The sequence below is a fragment of the Lepus europaeus genome, chromosome 6 (assembly GCF_033115175.1).
Source record: "Lepus europaeus isolate LE1 chromosome 6, mLepTim1.pri, whole genome shotgun sequence".
Classification (NCBI taxonomy): domain Eukaryota; kingdom Metazoa; phylum Chordata; class Mammalia; order Lagomorpha; family Leporidae; genus Lepus; species Lepus europaeus.
The window spans coordinates 115,710,509-115,727,296 of record NC_084832.1 but is presented as its reverse complement, the minus strand read 5'-3'; the positions used below and the strand labels follow the sequence as shown (position 1 = coordinate 115,727,296).

At 36.8% G+C, this 16,788-nt stretch overlaps 1 protein-coding gene across 7 annotated transcripts in view; it reads left to right on the top strand.

Annotated features, from left to right (window-relative positions):
• Positions 1-16,788, top strand: part of SOX5 (SRY-box transcription factor 5) — a 786,191-nt gene that overhangs the window by 675,620 nt on the left and 93,783 nt on the right. For all 7 annotated transcript variants that reach the window (XM_062194939.1, XM_062194941.1, XM_062194940.1 and 4 more), the window contains one exon: positions 2,182-2,270. In XM_062194939.1, coding sequence (XP_062050923.1) covers positions 2,182-2,270 — 89 coding nt within the window. The remainder of the gene's footprint in view (positions 1-2,181; positions 2,271-16,788) is intronic.

Sequence of the window (16,788 nt, the reverse complement as noted above, 5' to 3'; positions counted from 1 at the left end):
CTCTTATTTCCAGTTATGTTAACCACACTGAAATTTATGGTTGCCATGTGGACTTCTTTCCTGCAATCCAAAAATGTTTATCAGGCATCTAAACCAAATATCTCAACTTGGATGTCCAAAGTAATTCATTTACTTCCTCCCCTCCCTTCAACTTTCCTCTCACCTTGGGCCCAACCTGGCTGTCTTGCTTCTCAAATCTGTTTACAAAACCCACAAACAGTACCACTCTTCAATTTGTTCATGTGCAAAACCCGAGAGGCATCCTTGAGTCTTCTGTTAGTCCATGTGTGAACAGTCATTAAGTTTTGCCAGTTCTCTTTCTTAAATCCTACGTAAATCTCCTTGTTATTCTTCATTCCATTTTTACCACTCTAGTCCAGATCAAAAATTTGCTCTTAAACATATTTCTGTTTCTGTTTTCAAGTAAAGTGCAGTAGTCTTATTCAGTGTTTTGTTTTTTTTTTTTTCTGTGTTCATGGTACCCTTTATAGGATTAGATTCTTTAATGTTGTTTGTGAAACCATACATAATATGGACACCTAACTCATACCCTAGCCCATAGATCTATAATTCCCATCCAGTGCTGTGCACTTCAGCAGTGCAGGGATCCAGCTAAGACCACATTTCTCCACTGAACTCTGAATCTTCATGAAAATACTTTGTCTGCCTTGAATACTTTCCTCCCTTCTGTGCCTGGTTAGCTCTCATTTAATGCAAGTTACAGCTAAGACATGAGTTCTTCTTGAGGGCATCTTTGACCTCATAGATGAGGTGTGGAGCACCCATAGCGTAGTCCATGCCATTACATACTACCCTATGTAGCTGTCATAATTTATACTTGCCATTTAATTATATCTTTTTCCCATTTACATTCTGGGAGGGCTGGATCAGCAGAAGTAGATGTAAGTATTAGGAGGACCGAAATGTAATTTGGGTACCCTCTTTAGAATAAAAAATACACGTTACATATATGTAGCACATATATGCATATATAATATATTCTAATATATGCATATATACATGTATGTACACCCACACTCTTAGGTACAAATGTGAATATTCATTTGAAGCGAGAAATCACAACCAAGTATAAAATTGAAGAAGCTGATAAGTATGGAGATATGTAATCTGTGAACACACTGCTAGAGGGCCTTTCCAGAATCCCAGAGCTTTGCTGAATTTCTGATAAACCCACATCTGCATAGTATTTTTTCAAAGCCCAGTTTCTAGTGCCAGGGGCAGTACCCAATACACATGAGGCACTCACTAATGTTGAAGCAGTCCATTGACTAAGTTAGTTTAAGTTATATTTGTCATGCATGGGGCATTCAACAAGTACCTCCCTGGTCATCTCCATTAGTCTATCATTGGGTTTTATGCAAAAAGTCTATTTTACCTCTTTACTAAGTGACCAAAACTCTACTTTCACTGGAAATGTGCACAATTATCTTCTGTGTGTGTGGTGTACAGATTTGTATAGATCTTGTAATTATAAAACTTTAAGATAAAGTTCAAATTATTTTTGATTTTTTTTTTTTTTTTTGCTTCTTGAAGTCTCTGGGTGGGGAAAGCCATCTGTTTGCTGTTTTCTCTCTAATATACTTTTTGTGAACATTTATCTCAAATGAAAAAAGATTCTAATATTTTATGTAGTTTAAAAAACATATAAAATATTTTCCTTGGTAAGAATTTGTTTACAAGATACTGTTTAGGAGGTTATTTGGATCAAGACAATACGGTAGCATTCAAAAGATAAGCTACTTGGCTTAAATATTTGGTGTTTAGTTGTTAAAAATAAAAGTAAGTTTAGTTAAGTTCCTTTTATAATAACACTGTAATTTTGCCAAAAAGGTGCTGTGCTCATATCAAGATTGTCAGAGGGGTGTGTGCATGTGTGTGTGTGTGTGTGTCTGATCAATGCACACTTTCCCCCCATTTTCCTAAATACATCATGATAAAAGGATGAGGTTTCCGCCTTAATTGCTTGTGCCTTTTATTCACATTCCTCTCTCAGCCAGAATTGTGAAAAGAGTGTTAGTAAAAGGCTGCACAATAGAGCTTTTCATTAGGCCCCAGCAAGGCACACAAAAGAAGGCTTTTGGAAAGAGTGAATGCATGAGTTTAATTTGCAGGTGGAGAGTAGATAAAAGGTGCTGACGCCTCTATTATTCTCTTGCTTAGGTGACCCTTACCCTGTTCAGCTGATCCCAACCACCATGGCAGCTGCCGCCGCCGCAGCAACACCAGGCTTAGGCCCACTCCAACTGCAGGTAAGTCAGGAAACAACTCCAGGGAGAAAAAGGTTAAGTAAATACTGAAAACAGCTATTTGTTAAAGCAAAAGAACACTGACTAAGGGTATTTGTCTCATGCTTTTTTGTTTCTGAATTTATTTGTGCTGATTCTCAACCAGAAGTTGAGATGTGGACTCTCTTCGGTTTTAGCCCTGTTTTCTGTGCTAAAGATGACTGGTTGCCTTTTCTCTTATTGCCTGGTTTGAACGTGAGCTGTGGTTTTCCTTGGATTGTTTTGTGCCATGGTTTCCCCACCGAATAGTCCCAATCAAGATATGAAAGACCCAAAACTCTGCTAAAGATATGCCAGGAGACACTTGTGTACCAAGACACCCTACCAAATGCATTCAGTGCTGGTGAAGATGCCTAGTATGGTTGAAACAGGCTTTGGGTCCCTTTCTCCTGTTGATGCCAGTAAGGAGAAGTTACCAAATAAGTAGGTGCTTAAATGGGCTCAACTTTATTCCAGGCATCCCAGTTAATATGTGTTCCCCCACAGCTGAGAATGTCAGTGATAACATTATCAGATGTCCAAGTGATTTTAAAATTTCATCTCTGAGTTGAAAAGAGAATCAATAAAATTGTAATAAAGGTACTTTTCATCAACTGTTTAAATCTTTGAGCATCCTACAAAGTGTTCATTTCCACTGTTAAATACTGTATAATGATGTAATTAATGGGAATAGAAGATCATCTAATAATAGGATTAGTCTCCTCTTTTGAGAAGTTTTATATATTCCATAGCTTGAATGACACAATATGCCTGTGAAATCAGATTTAAGCAGTTCTATTTAATGAAATTAAATTGTGTTCATGAAAGTGCATTGTCATGATGGCTGATTTTAGTCTATAAAGAAAGCATGGTTTTAAATTGTAGCATCAAGAGAAGATACATCTGGTCTGCACATGGATTTATCAGTAGACCTGGTGGGATTCTGAAAGACCAGTTGAGTTGCACAGGAGGAACCACCAGTGTGAAAGCTGAGACACACTGTGTTCTACAGAGGTTAATAACATTCATTCCTATTCTCCCTTTTCTGTGAAAGCCTACACTGTGTCTATTTCTTTGAGCTGGAAATACCTTGGGAAGTGTTGGAGCCATGGGGACAATAAAAGTAACATAACATTTGTTAGCCTTTGAAGTGGCATCTGGGGAACAACCACAATATGGAGAAGTGATTGTAATAGGTAAAACTGAAAAGAGTAGTGGAATTAAAGGAAGAGGGAAGAAGATCCAGCAATAGATTGCAGTGTGGGGACAGGAGTTTCAGAGATGTATGATGTCAATTTTCAAAGTTAGTTAGATATCCTCGTTTCCTTTTGCCATTGGATTAGTAGGCAGGAAAAGCAAGGGCGCATTAGAGATCTCCCTCTCTCTTTGCAGGACGTAGAGAGTGTATTAGAATATTTGAAACAAATGAAGATTTTAGGAAGGTTTATTTATTTATTTGAAACCAGAGTTTCTAGAGAAAGAAAGAAGAAAAGGCACAGCGATAGAAAGATACACCTTCCATCCTCTAATTCATTTTCCATCTGGCCATAACAGCCGGGGCTGGGCCATTCTGAGTCAAGATCCTGGAGCTTCATCCAGGTCTCCCACATCAGTGGCAGGGGTCCAAGCATTCAGGTCATCCTCCATTGCTTCCCCTGGGCTCATTAGCAGGGAGATACATCAGAAGCTGAGCAGCACTGGAGCTCATATTGGATGCCAGGGTTGCAGGAAGTGGCTCAACCTGTTGTTCCACAATGCCAGCCCCACAAGTGAAGTTTATTTCCATTCTTAAGTTACCAGACTCTCCTAAGTTTAATTTTTTAAAAAATATTTATTTATTTATTTGAAAGGTAGAGTTACAGAGTGAAAGAAGGAAAGATAGATCTTCTATCCTCTGGTTCACTCCCCAAATGGCTGCAACAGCCAGGGCTGTGTCAGGCCAAGCCAAGGAGCTAGTAGCTTCTTCTGGGTCTACTTCATGGGTGCAGGGGCCCAGGGACTTGGGCCATCTTTGCTGCTTTCCCAGGTACATTAGCAGGGAGCTGGATCAGAAGAGGAACAGCTGGGATGTAAACCAGTGCCCATATGTGATACTGGCACTGCAGGCTGTGGCTTAGCCTGCTGCACCACAGCACCGGCCCCTAAAAATATTTTTTAAAAATAGTTTAGTAGAAAATAAGAGAAGTTTTAGATACCAAACATATTTGCCCTTGCTTTAGCTATAATTTGATCTGTAAATGGGATGAAGTTCTTTTTACACAAGTGCTATTATGCCCATTAAAATTCTTAAATGCTAGTTAGAATTTGAAATAATCAGCACTGTAGTATAACAAAAAAATTAATCATCTAAAGCTTTTTCATGGGAAGCCATCGACCTTTGTTAAACATATTCACATAAACACACACACATATTTTTTGCAATGAGAAAAAAAAACTAAAAACAGTACTCATGTGTCAACATATTCTGAAAGTGCCATGACACAGAATCTGGGTTTTCTTGGGTTCACCGACTCTTACCTTTGCTAAGGTACCTACGCCAACTCACTTCTTCGCTCATCCCCAACACTGTATTCTTAGACCTCTGACCTTGAATACAGCCTCTCCCAGAGCTGCAAAGGAAAGCTGCTCCTCTCCTTCCCCTTCATCCACATTTTTCTTCTCCACAAATCTGCCCACGTGGGTCAGAGAAAAGCTTACTACTGTGCCAACTCAGAAGTCTTACCTTAATCCGTACCCAGCGTCCACCCTAAACTTGTAAACCTGTTTTTGAAAAGTTTCACCTTAGCAAATACAATGTGATTTGATTTTCTCCAACCTCTGCTTTTAATTATTCTTTGTTTAATCTCCATTTCCATCTCTTAATGCTTTGAGTAGACACCATCAATGTCCGGTCACTTTCTGTTAAGATTCAGCACTGCTGGCAGCATTAATCTCATAGTCAATTCACATCTCACTGTTTCCCCCTTGCCTCATTTAGCAGAACTTGCAGCTCTAGAGACCAGAAGGAAGACAGGGCGTGACTGATTTATCTCTGTTTCTTCAACTGCAAGGTGTGCAGATGTGGGTTAAAACAGTGGCTCTGCCACTGGGGCAACCTGGAGATTTTGCATGTTTAGATTTCTTGGGTACTGGTCAACTTTTTCTGCTCTGCTAAGAGAGGGATGAGTAGGTCTTTTGATCTGTGCTTCCATCCCTCGTTCTGTTTGGCGCATCACTATCCTTGGTCAACAGCTTCCTGGGGAGCAAAACAGTTGCATCTTCTGTCATCCTCATGGTCTATCATGGAGAACCCTGTAAGCACAGTGGTGGTATTATAACCCGAAGCAAACTCCCATGCCTTCTCCATCAACCCAGTCCCAGCTTTAGTAAACTCCAAAAGAGAAAACAGCAGCTGCCGTGTCCTTAGTTACTTAGACCCCTGACCAGTGAGTGTCAAGTTCTCTTAGGAACTCTCTCATCATGTGTATGGCGGGTGAAGTTCGGGTTTGTGGCTCACCAATCAACCGGCTAAGGAACAACAAGCAAGTTTTTCCTTTATCTCTGGCTTCTCTAGGTTTTTGTTTGCTTATAAATTCTGCCTTTTCACTTGCGTGGAAGGTTTGGGTGGGGAGGAGCACCATTCTTCAAGAACCAAGCTTTCCCATAAAGCTGCAGGCCCATGCCTCTGTTCCTTCACTTTCCTCACCAGACATCAGGCCGTATGTACTGCAGTGGTGGGAAAATGAGGGAGGAAATATTAGAGTTAAGGAGCAGCATGAGTATGTATTGAAGAAAGATCAGTGGAGCCAGGTTTGAATAAGATAGTGGTGTAGACGGTGTCTAGTACCACTTGCTGCAATCTTTCTTCAGACCCAGTAAAGAGTTTGTTGATGGCTTGTTTACATAATTACTTTGTTTTCTGTTGTTTAATCCTCTCTTTGTGAAAAGCTCAGAGTTGTGTTTTCTCAAGGTGTAGTAGGAAAGGTGGGCTGGAGAAGAGTGGGAACCAGTTGGGAGAACAACTGAAATAACTTTGGCAAAGAAAAATGACACAAACTCATCCTCATCAGTGGCAGAGGGACTAGTGTGAGAAGAATACTTATATGTTATTCCCTTTTTTGGAGTTTAAAACATAATGAATCTTCACTCTTATAAAGGGCTAACGCAATTGATGTCACTATCTACCACTAGCCAGATTTTTTTGAAGATTGATCTTTTTATTTGAAGGCAGAATTACAGACACACACACACACACAGACACGGGGAATTGATTGATTCTATCCACTGGTTCACTCCCCAGATGGCCACAAGAGCTAGGGCTTGACCTGGCTGAAGTCAGGGGCCAGGAGATGAAGTCAGGAGCTTCATCTGTGCTGCCCAAGTGGTGACAGGGTCCCAAATTCTTGGGCCATCTGCCACTGCTTTCCCAGGTGCAATAGCATGGAGCTGAATCAGAAGTGGAATAGCTGGGACTCGAACCAGCTTTCATATGGGATGTTGAGGTCACAGAGAGCAGCTCAACCTACTGTGCCATAATGTTGGTCCTCTAGTCATGATTTATGAAATATTTTTTCATTCTGGGTTCTCTGATAAATGTTTTACAAGGATTATCTCATTTAATTCTTATTGTATTAGTTTGTGTTACGTATTAATATTGCCAATTTGACAGAGAAGAAGGCTGGGTCAGCAGAGTCCAAAATTCATTTGCTTCCGCAAGTACAGGAGATTTTACTTTTTAAATCAAAAGACATTCACTTTCTTAAGACATTTGCTCACTCAGTAATCAGCTAATCAAGTTATAATGCTATTTGGCAGTAATTCACATACCTGGTGTGCATTGCAGACTGAAATGAGTAGCAGGATTCCTAACAATGGGTATCTACTTCAGTCTATGAATTTTCCATTTTATGCCTCTTTGCACAGATATATGTTAATATACAAATTTTTTCAAACACCTAACTCTATTAAAGGACAACATAAATCTATTCCTACTCGTGGTTGACTTTGTTTGCCTCCTATCTCTGCTTTGTTTTGAAGTAACATTTTCATATGATTCTTCATACTTGGGGAGTATTATGAGAAGTAAAACCAGAACCTATATAAAAGACAGAATAGAGATATTTTAAAAGATAAGCAAAATAATATGCATTGAATAAAACACTGTTAATTGCTTAGCTGTCATTTTATGTCTAATGAGATCTTTACTATGTACTAAAAGAAATACTTCATATAAAAAATCACTATACCATAAACTTATAGGAGCAGTTACGATATTCTAAACGTAGCCATTTTATATTTATTTTATTTTTATACAGGAAAACTGACTTAATTTAGATTACACTTATATAAATCATTTAACATATGGTGCCACGAGACCATTTTAATCTTTTTGTAATAAACCTGTCTTCTGTTATGCCAGGGTCTTTGCTGAGTTTCAGATCTACATATCCAACTGCTTGTTGTCTATTAAGAAAAAATGAGTAGATGTTTCTAGACTGAGTCCAAAACAGAGATCGCGGTAGTCGTCCTGACCCTGACAGAGGTCTGTGCAGATGCTTCATCCCACCTGTTTTCTCAGCCCTGAAACACGAGAGCCATCCTTAGTGTCTCTTCCTCCCTCTCCTCCCACTTCAGTTCATTTGTTCTCTGTTCATCCTACCTACTCAACATCCGTTTGTTTCCATCTACTCTTCAGGGTCAGACTGTGCGTATTGCTGGCCTAACTCAGAGCAACAGACCCCACACTGATCTTCCTGTTTCGACCTTGCTACCCTCAGTACACTTCCCTGATTTTTTTCATTTTAGAATACCTGGTATGTCCTCCTCTAGCTCCGAAGCCTTACATGACTCGAATGTTTCCAGGTTCTTTATCTCTGCTGGCTCTTTATAATGAGCATCGCCTCTTCCTGGAAACGTATTAGTCACCAAACTCCTACTTATCCTTCAGGTTTCAGGTAAAAACATTGTTTCCAGAGAATTCATTGATAACAGGGAGCACGATGAGTTTTCTAAGACTTAAGTGTATTTTCTTCCTTACAGCACTTACAGAATTTATTTAAAGTTAGTGGCTCATAAAACCAAGTGCTTGAACTCTTTTTTGGGCTAAACAAATATGTGTTTAATGAAAGACAAAAGAATGACTCTTAGCTTTACACTTTTGAGTAAATTATGTGTCTTCTGACAGATAGCTGTATAATAATGTATAATAATGAGATGAAGCTCGGATTAGTGATTAGTTTCTCAAGTAATTTCCATTGTTTTAAAAAGGAAATAGAAATTTTTTTTTTTTTGGTTGATGAGTTTATAATTTTATTTTTTTTTTAACTTTTATTTAATGAATAGAAATTTCCAAAGTATAGCCCATGGGTTACAATGGCTTCCCCCCTCCCATAACTTCCCTCCCGCCCGCAATCCTCCCCCTTCCCGCTCCCTTTCCCCTTCCGTTCATGTAAAGATTCATTTTCAATTCTCTTTGTATACAGAAGATCAGTTTAGTATATATTAGGTAAAGATTTCAACATTTTGCCCATATAGCAACACAAAGTGAAAAAACTACCATTGGATTACTAATTATAGCATTAAATAGCAATGTACAGCACATTAAAGACAGAGATCCTACATAATTTTTTTTCAAATTAATTAATTTTCTATGCCATTTCCATTTTAACACCAGGTTGTTTTTTTTTTTTTCATTTCCAATTCCCTTTATATACAGAAGATCACTTCAGTATATAATTAGGAAATAGAAATTTTAAAAAATCAAAGGTCTCATGAAAGGAGAAAAATGTAGTTTGAATTCAAGAAAATAATGCTTAATTTTTTTGTTTTTAGTTTTTAATTAGTTTAACAGATTTAGTGTGTTTGTGGAAACAATTCTAAGAACATAATATTTCCTTCTTCCCTTCCTCTGCCTCTCTTCCTCCCACCCTCCTCTCATTTCCTTTTCTTTCTTTCTATATATTTTTTTAGTTTTTGAGATAACATCTTTTAAATTTGTGTTACATCAAAAAGGCTTAATGCCTCACCAAATAGGAAGTGAAACAAGTAAAAAGTAAAATACCCTAGTTTAGTGGGAATACAGACTGACTACAAACAATAATTGTATAGAAAAATGACCATTTCACCCATAAATAGTAAATATTAATCACAGGTCATGAAAACTAGTAGTATAACATTGTTAACGATTTTTCTCACAAAGGTATAAAACAAAGCTTTACAAAACTGTGTTTGCAGCAATACTGATACATACAGACATTTCTTTCTTTCTTTTTGTTTATTTTTTAAATTTTAACTCCCACAGATAAGGGAGAACATGTAGTATTTGTCTTTCTGGGTCCAGTTTTTTTCACTCAACATGAGGTATTCCAGTTGTGTCCATTTTGCTGCATATGGTACCACTTCATTCTTATTTATAGCTGAATATTCCATTGTGTGTATCTACACATTTTCTTTATCCATTCACCTGATGATGGACACCTTGGATGGTTGCAAATTCTGGCTACCCTGAGCAGTGCTTCTATACACAAGGTGGTGCAGTGATTGCTTTCATGCACTGTGTTCAAATCATTTGGGTGTATACCCAGTAGTCGTAGTCTGTTTCTAGTTTTTGAATAAATCTCCACACTGTTTTCCACATTGGCTGCATTAATGTACATTCCCACCAGCTGTGTGTAAGTGTTCCCCTACATCAGCTGCAGCATTGGTTACTCTCTGTGTTTTGCATTTTAGCCACTCAGACAAGGATGCGTTGATACCTCATTGTGGTTTTGACTTGCATTTCCCTGATGGTTAGTGATGTTGAGGGATTTTTCATAGATTTCTGGCCATTTGTATTTCTTCTTTTGAGAACTGTCTATTGAAGTCCTTTGCCCATTTCTCAACTGGATTGGTTGTTTATCTGTTGTTGAGTTTTTTAAGTTGCTGGTAAATTTGGGATGTTAATCCTTTGTCAGGTAGTTTGCAAATATTTTTTCCCATTCTGTCGGATGTCTCTTCACTCTGTTGATCATTTCCTTTGCTGTGCAAAAGCTTCTGAGCTTGTCCACCACTTACGGTGAGTGGGACCATGTAAACGAATGCTTTTACATAAGAAACTTGTTAACAAATAAGTATTCAGTCTCCAATGCTGAACTTTTATAGTAAAGAAGATTTCTCATTGAATGTAATGAAATAAAGTAATGGAAATACTATATGTGCCTAGTGCCAGGTTTGGCATTACAGTATTTATAGAAATTATTTTTATAATGATTTTGCTCCATACTGCCTCACTTGGGCCGTTCCAAGCACACTTGACTCTTCTGTCCCTTGAGCTAACAAGGCATGCTCCCACGTCTAAATGTTTTTACTATTTCTTATCTCTTCCTCAAAGACTCTTCCCTCTGCCTCGAAAGCAAACCCTCGTCCTTCATTCAAGTGTTTTGCTCTAATTGCATCTCTCTGAATCTTAACCTAACTAACTGATTTAAAATCATAAAATATCTCTCCTGGAGATAGCACCCTTCCTAGCTTCCTTATTCTACTGTTTCGTTGTTGTTGTTAATGCCACCAGCTGTTTTATACACATTCCGTGACTTCCTTATTGTTTTCCTCATTTATTATCTATCCGGTCAAAAAATACTGCCTCACCAGGACAGGGATTAGTGTTCTGTTTTGTTTTTTTTTATTGTTCAGTAGTGTATCTCTGGTTGCAAAACAATGTCTAGCAAAGATATAGGACTCGAGGCATACTTATAAAATGAAAGAAACTATTATAAGCAGATGTTCATAATAAGTTTTTAGTAAAATAGAGAAGTTTATTATTAAGTTCTAGAACAAATGATAATAGTTTAATAGACAGGGAACTTTATGCATTTTTCGGCTTCTGTTGGAAGGGCCACAGTATATGAAAAAGCCCTACCACTTTCTTTCCTGCTCTTTTCTTCCCTTATCTTGTCATACCTTGGCTACCATGTAAAGGATGGACTTACATACCTATTAATGTGTATCTACTTCCTTTATAGTCATTATTGTGTGTGAAGAAAAACCAAACATTGCTATATTTCTGTAGCAATGGATGTACAGCCTTATAGAAGAATATGAACTGCTAGAGGTTCTTTCTCTTAATATTACTCATCTTGCTAATACAGTGGTGACATAAATTAATTCTAAACAGTGAAAGCGTATACTTATCAAAATGGTAACTGCCCGACTGGCAATCTCAGAGAGTGAGTTTATCCTTTTCCTCCTTCTTCTCATTCCTCCTTTGTTTTATTCCTCTTCCTGTTTGACCTAATTCCTATTGTTTTTTCCTCTAAGAGTCAGTGATTATTTTGCTATTTGTCCTCTTGATGTTGCCTCTTTTTAAATGAAAGGATTCATTTCTATATTGATCTAGCTTCATTTTAATATTAAAAAGTGAGTTTATTTATACAAAATAAAGTTAACTTTGAATTTTTGGACATTTGTGATTAGATGAAAAAAAATCAGCTAAGGCAATCATCTGTTTCTAATTAATAAAATCAGATTATGGCAACAGTCCATCTGACATTTATTTCTCATACTCATTTTTGTTAATTTACATTTTACTTAATGGGCACCATGCAATTTTTTAACAGTAGTAGTTGTATTGTAGTACACTATTTCTGTTTTTTAACTAGGCTTCTGAGATTTGGAATTAGAAGGAAATATTTATCCACTTATTTCTCACTTTATAAATACTGTATTTGTCTTGGCCAAAAGATGGTTGCCACCTGTTCTACCTATAGGAAGCCAAAAATGTCGACTCCAACCAATGATTAATAGTGATAAGCAGAAGGAAAAAAAGATTGAAATTCTTCTTGGACAGTCATATTTTACTTAAATTAAGCAAGAAGTATTCAATCATGATTTTTTATTGAATTAATTGAACTTTTAAAATAATTTGAGTGAGTATTTATAAAATGCGTAATAATATTTCTGGAAGAAAGATTTAAAATTCCAAGTTGTCACAAATGAAATCATTTGGGCTACAGCTCCCGTAACCACTCATATCAGAAACATGTATTTTCTGGAATGTAGAAAACAATAGATAGCAAGTGATACTATCAGAGAATGAATCATACAAAATGCCAGCTGAACTCAGTGTTTTCTCATAGCTACCAAAGGTTTGTGGAAGTCATAGTGGAAGTGGCTTAAGCTTCTTGCTGATAGAAAGTAATCTGTAGGTGGATGTGGAAGAAAATCTGAAGTTCATCTTTTTATCAAACTCCTGCCCGTCTCTGAAGAAGGTCAATAATTATGACAGGACTCAGATAAATGCTTCCTGTTGCTCAACACTGGGAAGGCCCGAGCACAGCTTTATGTGTCTGGCCAAGAGGAACCCCCAGAAAAATCAATAAGGAAAATAACTGGAAAGATCTAGATGTGACGATTTTTATCTTATTTTTTTTTTTTTTGGAAAGAAATTACGTATAAGGAAAAGTGGTTGGAATATATTCTTCTTTGCCTACCAAAATTTTCCCTACCAACATGCCCTATTACTCAGCTTAGCTTGGAGGTTCCAGTGACTTCCATACAGGGCAAAAAATGATCAGCGGCTTGTCCTTTCAGTCAAGCCTTGGTGTGCTGTTTGCTGTTGGACTTCTGTCTGCGTGAGTGAGTTTTCGTGCAGGTTAAAAGATTGAATTCCCTCTTTTCCTCTCCCTTCAACCCTGAGCCTGCAGGGCAGACAGACAGAAGCACACGTATGATTAATACAGCACAGCTGCAAGAGAGGGTCATTTGCATATGTATTAATAGAGGCAAAAAAAACCCAACAACAATTAAATTATATACAGAGACATTCTGCATACTAAAGAACATATGCAAATAGGCCTGAAAAAGTGCAGCCAACATTTTCTCTGACTTTTCCAAGCCCATATGGGCTAGAGTCAGCGCCCAGCAGTTCTCAAGAATCCCCTTTAAGGAAGAACCTGTTAGGAACTGCTTCCAGAGTTATTACCACCCCTAGGGTTCCCAGGAGGTGTTTGACATTTGGACAATGGAGACAGAACAGGCAGTGTTTTTTTCACGCTACTTCCGGATTTTCTTACTTTTAGGAGCTTCATGGTGTCTCATTACATGCTAACAGAAATATCAGTACACATATGTTTTTCCACGATGCACCTTTTCATTGTAAGAACCAAATACGTGGTAAACTTTCAAATTATATTTCAAGTTCCATTGTCGCCTAAAGGAATAAAACTGTTCAGTACCAGCTTTTTTGGTCATAAGTCCATGCCTGTTTCTTGGTAGCATTGTGTGTCTTCTTAATCAAAACATGTTTAGGTGTCTGTAAAATGTTTCTCTACTAATTAATGTACATAAAAAAATGCTAGGCTCAAAGCCAATAGTCAGTACAATTCTAGGAATAATACCAGTGTGCTATAATTTTTTAAATGTACAGTTTTTATTTAGTTATTTTTTTTACTTTTCAATAAAACTGTTCAATAGAACTATTCAATTTTCCCGTTTTGGCCATGTGCGTGAAGACTAAGTAACTAATATTCTTCAGATTTATAGATTTTCTTTCTGAGAGCTGAGCTGTTTGGCCCAGATGGTGACGTAGTTTGCATTATTAGTATTCTGTAATTCATGGAAGTAATGTTTTGTGAAGACAAATCCAAACTTGTAGGAAATTTTTAAGTTACTACCTTAATAGGACTGATATCCTGAGTCCAAACAGAGGAACCATCATTGCTGTTCTTCCTGGTACTAGAAAACTGTTGGATATCATCCTTTAATATTTTCCATTAGGTCAAAGCATGCAGCTGTAACATGTAACTTGGCATTATATATAGCTGGGACGCTCAACATTAAAATCGTCTTAATTATGTAAAGAAAATTTTCATTAATTTTGTGCAGAAAAATTAATATATTAATAGATCATTAGACTAAAGACTAAAACAAGTGTTTTATTATATAAGACATGTCTACTATTTTAAGAAATGTTATTACTTAATATAGCAATATAACACAATAGTTATGAATATGGTACCTACAACCATCTGTACCTGGAATCAAGGTACTGTTCTACCAAGTGAATTTGGGGAACTCATCTAACCTCTTCATGCCTCTGTATTATGAACAATAAGTGAGATAATACATGTAAAGTTCTTAGAGGAATTAAAATTTTTTCAAATGCTTTGTTTTGAGCAAGAGTCAATAATTAGTGTTACTAGCAGGTATTAAAACTATTTTCCCCTGTTTAAAGAAAATTTTGAAAATTAAGGCATAGCAGAGCTTTCTTATGGACATTTACTTTATCAGGGCAGCATCTAAACTAGGTGAATGAAATTGATGCCAGATGTCTTACTTATGAGGAAGTAATTTTATTTCACTGTGAAGTATAATATAAAGGCCCATCCCAGGAATCCATGGACCTCACATATCCCAAAACAATCTGAGTCATTGATTGAAGTGCAGTGTTTCATATTTTGTTTTTGCTCACTCTCCATTCCACTTTAGTTTTTCAATCCATAAACAGAATAATGGCTGTGGTCAAGTTTATATTTGCATGTGTATAACATTGTAGAACTGGTTCTATGCACTGCTTCTAACTTTTCTAGGTAAATACCTTAAAGGCTAAACTCAGTTACTTTCACAAGGGTGCTTTTAATATAAGATGCAATTTTTAGATAAATAACATAAAATGTTTCCTGGTAAAATCATTCAAAGCTTTATCATTTCCTAGATATATTAGTGTAATCACACACTATGCTATATATCTCTTATTCTGTTTCTTTATTGTATACAGCTAAATTGTTTCTCAAATTAAGACAACTCATAAACTTCATTATTTTCTTTGATGAAACAGTTTATTGCAGACTTGATTGTGAAACTGAATTACTTCATAGGCTTTCAGTATCCTGGAAATTTTATTTGTTCAGCAAATATTTATTCTTTGTAAGCTATTGGGGCAGCCATCATGCATATTGTTAAGATGGATCAGTCAGTGATTCTTGGTAGGTCCTAGAGAATCTTGAGATGGAAGAGGACGAATGGAATGTGAGCATGGGATAGTGTTTGTAGAAAGGCATGCAACCTAGAAAATTAATTAATTTTTTTAAAAAAATATTATGTAGGATCTCTGTCTTTAATATGCTGTACACTCCTATTTAATGCTATAACTAGTACTCCAACAGTATTTTTTTTTTCACTTTGTGTTGCTATATGGGGGCAAACTGATGAAATCGTTACCTAATATATACTAAACTGATCTTCTGTATATAAAGAGAATTGAAAATGAATCATGATGTGATTGGAAGGGGAGAGGGAGCGGGAAAGGGGAGGGTTGTGGGTGGGAGGGAAGTTTTGGGAGGGGGAAGCCATTGTAACCCATAAGCTGTACTTTGGAAATTTATATTCATTAAATAAAAGTTTAATAAAAAAAATTAAAATAAAAAAAAAAAAGAAAGGCATGCAACCTACAGTCCTAACAGGTATAGTTGAAATGGGAAAGACCTTAGAGACTGTGGAAAACAGCCATTTCAAACCATCACTGGAGTTCAAGTGTCTCTAAGCACCCCTAAACAGGACCATCTACTTTCATTTGCTTTGTTTACTTGTATATCAAGTTCTTCTGATTAAGTTTGCTTGAATTAAAGATTCTGCCACAAAACAAAACTTAGAGCCATTCTTGTACTCTAATTCCTTGATTTTCTAGATGAGAAGATTTAAACTCTTAAATGGTAAACCGGCCAAAACAGCTATTAACAGAAGTGTGCCTATAATCCTAGCAACTCCAAGTTCATTCTACTGTCTTTCCATTTTACCATGTTATCCTTAAAAATAAATGCACACATTTGTATATATTTAAATGGTTTTGTGTAAAAGGAGGGGGAGACAAATTGGTAATTTTGCACTGGGTTCATTAAATTAAAGAAGGAAGAATAAAACAATGGTTAGGATTTGCATATTGGTAACAATGGCAGCCTTCTGAATTGCTTTCATTTGCTGAGCTCAGTGAGTGCGTGCGTTCTGTGGATTAATTCTTTTGTTGAAAGCGTTGTTCGAAAGATCATGGAATTTTTAAAACAAAACAACAGAGAAATGTGCTGTTTCGTATCTATTTGTACATAGAAAGTTCAAAGTGAGATTGTTTATATCACAAGTCCTGTTGATATTTCATTTGCTTCTCAGAAGAAAGATAGTATTCAAAGATGATTATATAATCATGCAGTACAGTTATGAGTGAATTGTCCTGACAGAAGGACCAAGAAGAAAAACTACATTACAATTTTCAGCCATCTTTGGTTGGCAAGTATATTCACAAAACTTGAAAACTGAGCCCTCTTCCATGCCTCTAGGAAAAAAAAACCTTTCAGCCAGTCTAGCCCACTTCAGCTTTGCTGTTTCCTTTGGAAGTTGCTCAGCATTGTCCTGCCAAATTCAGTGCAAGAGAAGAAGGTGTGGAGGATGAACCCTAGGTTTTCCATCTTAACCTTGACCTTTCCCTTAATGCCATACTCCTTTTGCTTTTCCAAGAACTCCTTGGATGAAGGAGGTTGGTAGGAAAGAATAGCGGAAC